The sequence below is a fragment of the Momordica charantia genome (genome assembly GCF_013281855.1).
Source record: "Momordica charantia cultivar OHB3-1 chromosome 9 unlocalized genomic scaffold, Mcharantia_2.0 BLBB01000009.1, whole genome shotgun sequence".
In the NCBI taxonomy this organism is placed as follows: Eukaryota; Viridiplantae; Streptophyta; class Magnoliopsida; order Cucurbitales; family Cucurbitaceae; genus Momordica; species Momordica charantia.
Window position 1 is genome coordinate 22,057,278 of NW_028275167.1, and position 11,134 is coordinate 22,068,411.

At 37.1% G+C, this 11,134-nt stretch overlaps 1 protein-coding gene across 1 annotated transcript; it reads right to left on the bottom strand.

The window, feature by feature from the left end:
• Positions 1-304: 304 nt before the first annotated feature.
• LOC111018294 (hydroxyproline-rich glycoprotein family protein) lies at positions 305-10,692 on the bottom strand. Its single transcript, XM_022294325.2, has 9 exons — positions 10,298-10,692; positions 9,451-10,112; positions 9,183-9,305; positions 8,829-8,926; positions 8,586-8,703; positions 4,695-4,814; positions 4,445-4,557; positions 4,209-4,363; positions 305-1,279 (listed from the first exon to the last, which is right to left on the bottom strand). The coding sequence occupies exons 2-9, from the start codon at positions 10,055-10,057 to the stop codon at positions 592-594; spliced, it is 2,022 nt and encodes a 673-aa protein (XP_022150017.1). The 5' UTR covers positions 10,058-10,112; positions 10,298-10,692; the 3' UTR covers positions 305-591.
• Positions 10,693-11,134: the final 442 nt, after the last annotated feature.

Consider the following 11,134-nt stretch of genomic DNA (forward strand, 5'->3'; position numbering starts at 1 on the left):
TTTTTAGTATAACGTGTTGAAGTAAGGATTCGAACCCACAACCCCTTGATAAAAAATAAGTGCATAAACCAATTGAGCTAGATTGAGAATTCTAAAAAAAAAAAGTTGACTAAAAATAACTTAGAAAACTATTTTATGATAATTTGACATTTATAAAATCACTTTTAGATAGAGTACAACCAAACAAATATGTGATTAAAATAATTTTAAAAAAAAATAACAAAAAACCACAAAGTATAAAACTGATGATGAATTCCACACTTTCCCTGATAATTCAAAAAACTGATTCTGAGTGGTCAAAATCTGTGATAAGAAAGATCCAAAGTTGCATTAGGAATGAGTTTTGGGATGTAATCAAGAATTTTGAGGACAACAAAAAAGAGAAAGGAATGAACTAAAAGGATTTTCAAAGAGAACTTCCCCTTGTTCTGTTCTCCTTGACAGTAGAAGTGTAGTGTAGTGTCTAGTGTGTGAAAATCATCAGTCTTGAATGTTGCCGCCCTTTACATTTTTGCTTGTAACTCATTCAACTCCGCAGCCTACCTGCTTTTCTTTCTTCATAAAACAATATATTTATATGTGCTTCTCTCTCTAAATTCCTCCACTTTGCTGCTGCTGCTGCTGCTCTTCCTCTGCTGCTACTTTACCACTCTCACTTCCTTCCATGTTTCCATTGCACTCTTGTCTTTCTGCTTTTGCTTCAGGTTTCTCTCCTGGAGAAGCAGCTGTACTGTGATCGGATTTCGTCGAACAACCATTTTCCTTTTCTGTGAGGGAGCCTGTCTCGACCGTGGAGCTCGCCAACTGTTGCAGGGGTGGAGTGCTGGAAGATCCTGGAGGGAGGAATACTCCAGTGCCTGGAACAGGTAGGCGGGGCGGAGGATGCCTTGGGTGTGCAGCAGGCCAAGCGGGTGGACCAGGTGGGATCGACACGGGAGCAGGGAACGGCATAGGTGGTGCCACAGGAGGGACAATTAAGGGCGGGATGCCATTTGGTGGGGGCATTTGGGAGTGAATGGGTGGTGCGGGTAACACGCAAGTTGATGGAACTGTGGGATAATGCTTCTGTCCAGGGGGAAGACGATGGTTTGGTGATCGAGCAGATGGAGGGCCCCAACTGGAAAACGGACCTACGTTCGATGATGTGCGTTGCCCATCAGCTAGTGCAGCTTTCTTTGGCTGTGACTTGGTCAAGGTAACAAGTATACGTTGCTTGCGGATAGCAGGTATCGCATGCTTGGCAAAATCTGCAGATCTTCCTTGCACCAAAAGAAGGGTTCTGAGTCATAAAAGGTGAAAAATCAGTACATATCAGGAAGTGAGATAATCAACATAAAACGCACAAATAGAAAGCAAATGAAGCCTTCACCATCACATTTAATTTCAGTTCAAGTGATGTAAGTCAAAGGTTTATCAAGAAAGTAATACAGCAAGGACCTCTTAATTTGATTAAAAATGAGAAACCAAGCTTTCGTAGGTACGAATGAAAGAATATATCAGGCATTACAAAGACCAGCCCTGCAAAAGGAGTCCAAATACTAGGCACCAATTAAATAAGACCTAGCTCATAATTTCAAAAATCTCAAGACACTGAATCCCACAGAGAGATTAAATGTAACAATATCCCAATTTATTCTAACATTTGTGAGGAGATATTTAGTTAGTAGTTCATATCATTCTGGGGTCTTTCCAAGTTGAATGTAGATGTGTTGAAGTTATTGTACCTATTAATTTGAATGGGAAAAATTTGCTAAGATTGTTTCAACTATTGAATATGGAATTGGTGAGTTTACTTTTAAAATACCAATTCATTTCATGTCAATTTACCTCCTGCCTCCCAAAGTTTGTAGGCAAATCGAGACATTGATGCGGAATTTTTCCTGGGAAGGCAGTAATATTGGAAAGTTGAAACATTTGATCAGATGGAACTTGTTTCTAAACAATTGAGGAAGGAGGATTGGGTATTGGTGGTCTAAAACTGAAAAGCAAGCATTCCTTGCAAAATGGGGCTGGAGATTTTGCAATGAACCCACAGCCTTCCAGCATAAGGTCATTCCCAGCCTTTATGGCCTTTTGAACCTTTTGTCTGGCACACAACTAGCAAGAAGCATGGATGTTTGGGATGTCCTTGGGCAACATATCAAAATAATGAAAGCTTGTGGTTGTGGAAGGTTTGACATTGTTCGAGGTTGGAAATGGTGAAAATGTTTCTTTATGACATGATATTTAGTTTGTAAGTGTTCCTCTCAACTTATGTATCCACATTTATATCGGGGGATTTCTTTCTCTAATGGTTCTGTTTTTATTATTGGGATGATAATCACAAGTCTTGAGAAGTTGGAGCGAGAAGAAACTTAAAATAGGATAAAATTGAGGAATTTAGCATGCTGTTGGCAAGTTTGGCAGTAGTAGCATGCTAAATTCTGAAAAATTGAACCTTTGGGTGAATTTTCAGTTTCCTCTTCATCTATCTTTTTCCTCTCCTTTATCACAGGAGTACTCGGCTATTTGACAAATTAAGAGCCCTAAGAAAGTAAATGCTCTCTATTCTGGATTATGCTTCATTCAAGCTTAAATACGGCAGAAGTTTTTCAAAGGAAGCTATCCTCCTCCGTTTTACAGCTGTCAGTGTGTCTACCATGTTTTGAAGATGATGAAAATCAAAATCACCTCTTTTTCTCGTGTTCTTATGCTGCTGGTTTCTGGGTTTCTCTCCTTAAAGATGTTTGAAGCACAGTGGATTTTTTTGCCAATAATGCAATGCAGGTAGAAATGCTCTTCAGTTGCTAACCAGTTCCCTCATTAGAGCTTTGCTTTTTCCTATACTTTTTACACTCCTTTTTGGAGTTTGTTTCCTTTGAACATCTTTTTGTATCTTTTTCTCATATCTATGAGAAGATAGTTTGTATCTTGTTAAAAAAAATAATAATAAAAAAAAATCTGTCTTTCACTGTCTAGGTGATGATGGGGGAGGATGCTAGCTAAATACACAGAGAGGATGATGCTAGCCAAATACACATGATAATACACGACAAAAAGGAGGATGCTAGTTAATACACTGCAAAATGCATGTAGTTCTATCAGATAATTTCAAAAAGATAATGCTGAGTTTTAGTTCTATCAGATAATTTCAAAAAGATAATGCGAGTTTTCAAGTATATATATTAAGATATTCAAGTATAGCCGCAGCAACAGGAAATTATGATGGAACAAGGAATGTTCACATATTGGTACTGCATATGCGACATTGAGCCTTTCCCACAAATTTCATTTAAAAGATCCACAAATCATGCTGGATTTATCGGAATTTTTCTCCTTGATTCATAGAATCTCTCATCCCCAATACTAAGTCACTATTTTTTATTATTATTCTATATTTTTATTTTTATATCTAGGCTAGCTTGCACACACTTCGACTATTCTCACATAACAACTGTCTAGCCCTACTACATTTTTGTCGACAAAGAAACTGAAAGGATATTAAATCCTAGGTAGGTGGCCACCCTGGCTTGAGCCCACAACTCTGAACCCTTTACTATTGGGCTAACCTATGATGGTTACAATTCTGAGTCACTATCATAAGTGGACCTCCTTGATCATTGGGCACTTTGTCTTTGTCAATCTCTTTTTACTGGCTTGATTCTGCTCACCCTACCCCTCGTTCCACTTCATTTTCAAGCTTTGGAAGGTTGATGACCAGGTTTTTCTGGGTTGCTTAAGGAAGGATTAACACTATAACTTTGTCAAAAGATTGCTGTTTATGATGTTAGGTCCGCATGTATTTTATACAAGCGGGCATCAGATGCCTTTGATAATTAATGGAAGGGTCAATTGTCCACAATCAGGCGTAGTTTTCTTCCAATAATTGGTGTTAGTTTAGCTCCAAACAGAGATTGTTGGGACATGATGGAAGGTGATATGTAAGCTCATTACCATGGTGGTGGTCAAATTCTTAGGCAAGCAAAACGATGCAACAATGAGAACAGAAACGTGGCAACTACTCTGATAGTTTCTAATGAATATAACCCCTTTTCTCCAGAAGTTACTCTAACAGCTTCTTGGAGCTACTGTCTTAACTCGTAACAAATTAACCAGCAAACTATAATTACAATGGAACTGCTTACACAATATCAAATGAAACAGTCTGCAGAGAGACAATCATGAAATAAGATTCAGAAATATATGCAGCAAAAGAATACAATAATTACCCGGGTGTAAGAGGCAGCTTCATAGCCCCTCTATAGTTGCCAGAATGGTCTGTTCCAATTACTCTACCAAAGGTCATTTCGCATTCAGTCAAAAGGAGAACACCGACAGGTCTCCCAAACCATGGTGGCCAGACATGAGGCTGAGAATGATCTCCCTGAGGATATTAACCAACAAAAATCATAGTCTAGAACATGCATAACAAACACCTGCTAAAAACAAGAACATGATCGGCTACCTCATTATAAAAGTCAATGATGCAGGAATCTGGTTTCAATGTCATCACCTGCTCACCAACCAAGCGATCAATGACATCTTGAAGCAAGGAGGGGATTGGTTCTATTCTTCTATCTGTAAAATTCACTAAAAATGAAGATCTAAAATGTCGCATCGGACAAAAATTAATATCGAACTATATATTTTTATTGCTATGTAGCTAAACTAAAATTTAAAAATTGCAATCTCCAATGAAAGATAATGGTAAATGCCTTTTGAGATCCCTGCAGAAGTTTCATCATCATGAGGCGCATCTGCAATGGGAAAGCCTAGTTGGATCATCTCTCTCCCATGTCCCTTCATAGGTCTTTTTGAGACCACATATGTCTGACCTGATTTTGGGCAAGAGCAAAAATGATTCACAATTCAGTTTGATTCTTAATAAAATAAAAAAATGTAAAAGTATTGTCCATCTTCATAGTTTATATATGATTCACTAGCATAAATTGTCGGATATTATGTTAAGATAGAAAAGTAGCACATTAGATTTTATACAAAAAGTGCACACAAGCTAAACATGCACTAAAAAGAAACGAGCCAACTGCAGTTTAAATTTTAGTCAGAATGGGAAATTACCCAATTCTTCCATAAAACACATTATTTATTATTTTTAAATCAGTATAAATAACCCAAGTTCACAACGTCTCAAACAAAACCCATATGAAATTAGCTGTATGATTACAATACTAATGGTGCAGCTATTCTTTCCACTTCGTGGAGATCTAGAAACTTTCACATTGCTTTCACATGCACTCATATTGTAAGTTATCCAGTGTTACCTATTGAGGAAAAAAAACCAATAAGGGCTTTATTTAACCCTTTCACACATTGCAAGTTATCAGAGATAGGTGAAAAAAGTAAATTTTCCAAACAATAATTTGGCTATTCATGATGCGATTTAAATAACACCAAGATTTGTACTTCAAAGAGAGAGTTTGTATGCCATATGTCATCATTCCATATAATAATATTTCTCATGATAAGAACATAATATTATTCCAGCAAAAGTACAATTTAAGGCCAGTCAATTTTCTTTTCCATGCATCAAACTTTTAACTGAATGTGTGATCAAACATAAAATATATTATCTAAACTTGGGACTGGGATAAAATATATCTTTCAACTTTATGAACACAGGAGAGAAATAACAGAATCAATTGTTTCAGAGAAGGGAAATAACAGTACCTATTGAAATCTTCATTACTTTGGTTGACAATTTTAAGCAAAGTATTATTTGAAGAAGTGTAGAAAACCTTTTTTCAAGGACGTTCAAATTAAAATTTTGGCAATGTTTAAGAAAATGGCAATACCAAGCCAAGTCCTTTAGTCCATTCTATGTTGACAGGGCCTTGTTAATCTAAAGAGAATGTGAAAAGCTAAAATAAAAAGGAAAGCAAAAAACATCTCCCTTCTTGGAAGACGGCTTTCTTTTCTGGGGGGTAGATCAACTCTCATCTAGTCTATTCTAAATGGAACGCCAATCTATTTCCTTTCCTTTGTTAGAATCCCTATCTCAGTGAGTAAAAATTTAGAGAAAATCATGCAGGATTTCTTATGGGAGGGAGTGGAGGAAGGGAGAGGTTCTCATCGATTTAGTTGGGAGGTCGTCTCGCACCCCTTGGTCCAAGAGGCTCGGGTATTGGTAACCTAAGATTGCAAAATGTGGCTTTGTTGGTCCCTTTGGCTGTGGCCTTCTTTATAAAACCGAATGCTATATGGCATAGGATTATTGCGAGCAAATACGATTCCCACCCATTTGGATAGGATTCGATTTGTTGATCTGTAAGGTATCGACCTATCTAGCTTGTAATGTGAGACCCCCGGTTATTAATATGTGAGGTATCTCTTCACCAGATTAGTATTCGAAATAGCAAAAGAGCCTCAAAGGCGATACAAGCTCCTCACCAATTTGAGAGGGCAGGTAACCTCTCCTCCTAGCCTAGCACAAAGCAAAAAACATAGAACAACCTCCCGACTCACCTGGAGGATCTTTTCTAACACTCACAACATTCCCCGACCACACTCTCTTGGCCCACACTCTCTCTCCTGGCCGTTAGGCCTTTTCCTCCTGCACATTCCCCTTTCTACCCCTTCTAGAATATGGTCTGATTACATGTGGCGGTATAGGTATAGGGGTCCTAACATAATACGTATGCTAGGAAGGGCAAGGAAGTAAATTCCCCTTCCCAGGACTGGGGGAAACCTTTTGCGTTATTTTCGTTGGTTTCTCCTGGATAGGTGGTTCTGATACCAATTTGTAAGGTATCAACCTTACAAAGTAGTATTTAATATTCAGAAATCATGGTCTGAAGGGTTACAAGATATTCAACAGTACAGGAGTTCTACACTGCCCTTTCCCAAGGCTCCATCCTTTCTAGCTTCTTCCAAAAGATAACCCCCGCCATTACACAAAACATATATATATAAAGTTAACACCTTATAGCGCATTTAAAGGCACTTCTCCATGGTGTTGGGCACGCAGTGTTGTAGCCTTTGTAGATATGTGACCAAGGATCTCGACCATCTCTTGTGGGGTTGTTTGTTCACCTAGGTTTTATGGAGTAGATTTGTAAGTTTTAGGATCTACGGAGGATTGTTCTAGAATAAAGGAGGTTATCCCATCCTAAATCCTCCTTTCCGAGATATGGGCACAGTCCTCTAGCAAGGTTTTAGTAGGAGAAAAAAACTACAACTAAAAACTCAAAATTCTCATCCCTCTTTGCAACAAAGGAGAAACAATTCATAACCCTTTTTTATTATTATAAAAAAGAAACCAATTAGAATTTATTACAGATGGAGTATAAAGTACTATAATGATTGGATAAAGAGCTCCACAAACACAAAGAATAATAAAATGCAACTTAATGAATCAAATGGTCATGGAGATTTCCAAAGATAGATAAATGAGATATCAAATAAAGTGGTGCTTAGCATTCATGGTTTAGGAGAGAATAGATGTACACAAAAGAAAATAAATGATAGCACAAGGATGAATGGTAAAAAAGCAAACATGTCTATGGTATGGAGGAAATCAAAGAGTTTCTGAAGAAACATGTACAAATTGGGAGGAGATGTGCGTAGGTATCATTATAACTAATTTTAGAACGGGTGCATTTGTAAAAGTTCCTATTTTCAAACTTGTCCTTCATTGTAACTTTTGTGAACCAATGGAAAGTTGATTCATTTTCATAAATCATAGGAAAGAAAAACAATGATTAGACAAGATGGCTAAAGCGAACAACTTTAGACAACAAGCACTCCATGAGCACTAAAAGGGAGAGATGAGGGAGATGGAGTGACAGAATCCATGGAACCTAGCTTTGGTTAGAATAAATTACCCTATGGCTAGTTCAATATCAGCATTTACTATTATTTTGCATCTACATATTAACTGACCTGACAAATGAAGAAATAAAAAAGTTGAAGCTTCAACTTGCCAAGTAAACTACATAGAGATGTTGAGCTACCACCTCAGGCATTTGGGTTAGATATCTCATCTTCTTCTCCTTTCTTCATATGATATTTTGGTTTCTTATCTAAAAATAAATGAATCTGTCTTCAAATGAGCTTAATACAAAAACTCTTTATGGCTCCTAAGTCCGAACCTTGGGGCGGGCATGGGTACCCCAAGTATAGGAGAGCAAAGCTCTAACAGGTTATCAAATAATAATAATAATAAAATAAGAACAAATGAATCTGCCAATAACCTAAGTTGACTAAATTTTTGACAAAGCACATTTAGTAAATTCGAATTTTCACTTCTAACAAGAGTGCTATAGATTTCTTTCCGTAACTTTCAATTTATCAATGAAATATATTTCTTATTTCAAAATAATAACTATGTCCAAAATTCCCAAACAGGGGCCGATTCTGTCAAATGTTTCCAACAGCCACATTCATGTGATTCCCATTCTTAAATTCATAATCTTGAGGCCATAAGTTATTCAATTGCCAACTGGTTGGATATTTCACCTTATAACAAGAATTTTTCACAAAATAGATATTAATTGAAATGTGCTGTAATAACTTCTGAAACATTAATCAATTTTCTTCAAGTAAACATAGTCAAGATGAGTTAAGACTTAAAATGAACTGAAACTTGCCTTGAAATTGCCCCCTCTTCCCTGAAGCTCTCAAATCATTTACCAATGAAACAAGCTTTGAAACCTCAGCATCATCAAATAATTCTTCATACAGTTTCAATCCTTCCATCACATTAACCTGAATTTGAAGAAAATAAAATAATATCAACTCAATCCTTCTACCATGTCAAGCTAATATGAAACACTCCTTCAAACTTCAAAGAACCCAATAACCAAATTCAGGATTGAGCCAAACATTTATACCATCTTTCCATCAAACATCTCATTCGCAACAAAGGTTCTTGGTGTCGCAGCAGCATTCTGCTTTCCATTCCGGCTTTGAACAGATTGCAACTCCTTATCTGGGGAAAGAGTTGGTTGATAAAATAATTATAATGATGCCGTTTTCTTTAGTTAAGAAAAAAAAAATCAATTTCTCATTTAAAAAAAAATCAATAATTTCATTACAAAAAGTAGGATTAAGGGGCAAAATTAAAATCAATTACGAATTATGATACAGTTGTTTGTAATTTCTAACTATATCAATTACAACATGAATAAAGTAAGAGAATACTAATCACAGTTGTAAGACAGAGGAAACGTGTAGTAAGTACTCACCTCTATGACTTGAAGAACATCCATCATCAGTAAGTTCAACTTGGGATTCTTTATTACTTGCATTGTCTTCTAAATTTTCCCCACACTTCGATTTGCTATCACTTTGGTCCTTCCCGTGAATATCTAGCCAACAAACAATCTTATCAAAATTGAGACGTAGTATTAATTTCAATGATATAATCTTTACAACTTGAGTATTCAAATCCCTGGTATGAGGCAGAGATGAAAAAAATTCTGCACAAGCTTCATTAACAAAAATAAAAGTTACCTTTTTTGTCCTCTACTGACCCTGAATCTTCATCTATCAATTTCTCATCCTCCCCCATTGCCTTACTTTCCTCACATGTATTACTTACTTGCTCCACCTTCCTAGAGCCTACAAAACCTGACGAATTCCCTCCATTACAAGAATCTGCACACGCAACCACCTCTTCTTTGACTGCTTCCACACGATGACCATGGGGCTGCTTAAACGGCCCAGGTCTCCTATACAACTTCGGCCCCACTTTCACAGGATCAATATATCTCTGCTGCCTCCTCGAGGCGACCTGTTGAAGGGAATACATCACTTCCGCCACTGAAAAGTACTGCTGCATATGAAGCACGGGCGTCCAATTACACCGCCGTTGTTGTATACACCCAATAACCACATCATACTCCCCGGGCTCTCCCACGGCGCGCAAATGATGGCAAAGGGAATCAATGATCGCATTGGCTGCAGCAAATTCCCCTCGCAACCATGAGATAAACCCATCACGCTCATCCGGATACCACGGCCGTGGATGATGCTGATGATGGATCTCGCCACCACCTCCGCCACCGCTCTGAAACGGAACTTTATTCGATACACCCACATTTCCCGATGGCATTGCCATGAGAATCCTCTAACCAGAGCAACACTAAAACCGCATATACAGTATATCCTCAAATCTGAGATCCAACCAAAAAAGTATGAATGAAATACAGTCCAAAGGCTAAATTCAAGGCCAATTACTCAAAATCACAACTACCCATCAATCATCAACAAAAGTCAATAATGTACGAACAGAAAGATTTATCTCAATGGGTTAGTCCAAAATTTTCCAATATATCCGCAACCGATCCAAGGATATTACCTGAACGATAATTAAAGAAGCAGAATTCAGGGAATTAAACGAGGAGCTACAGAAGAATTCAGCAGACGATGGACCCCAATTGAATCAGATCTGCAAAATGGGGTCTAAAGAAGTAAAAATCGGAAAGGAGAAAAGGGGGTTTTGTTGGTTGTAAGAGTTTGTGCTTGTGAAAAACGCACAGTGAAATTCAGTGACGTAGAAAACAAAAACAAAAGCAAAAACAAAAACCAAAAAGTGGGGGATTTGGGAGAATTTAGATAAAATAAGATCTAGGGTTTGGGAAAGTGGGGAACTGGGGATGGTTTAATGAACACGGTTGCTTGTAAATGGGGGCTTAAATGGTGGCTCTCTCTCTCTCTCTCCCTCTCTCCACTGCTGGGGAAAACTGGGTATTGGAGGGACCGAAGAGTGGGATATACTCTTAAAATTCTTGAGCATAGGGGTACTTTGGCCATTTCTCTTTGAACTTCCATAATTTTTGTTTAGTAGTGGATAATTCAATTCAACTTGGATTCCCTAATTTTTCAACCCTATTAAATTATCTTTACTAGATTTTATTTTATTTAATAAATAGTATAAAAATAGATTTTTGGTTCTTAAAATTTAAAAAATGACATATTTATCCTCTGACACTTGAATTTAGCTTCAATTGGTCTTTCACGTTTGAATTTGAAAACTAATTGGTTCCTAAATTAAGTTAACTATTATTAGTTAGTTGACCTAATATTCCTTATCTTTGATCTGAGTAACAAAGACTGATCAATAAATATTAATTATCATATCATGATTTCAATGGTTAACTCAACTTAAGAATTAATTAAAAACCAAACTCAAACG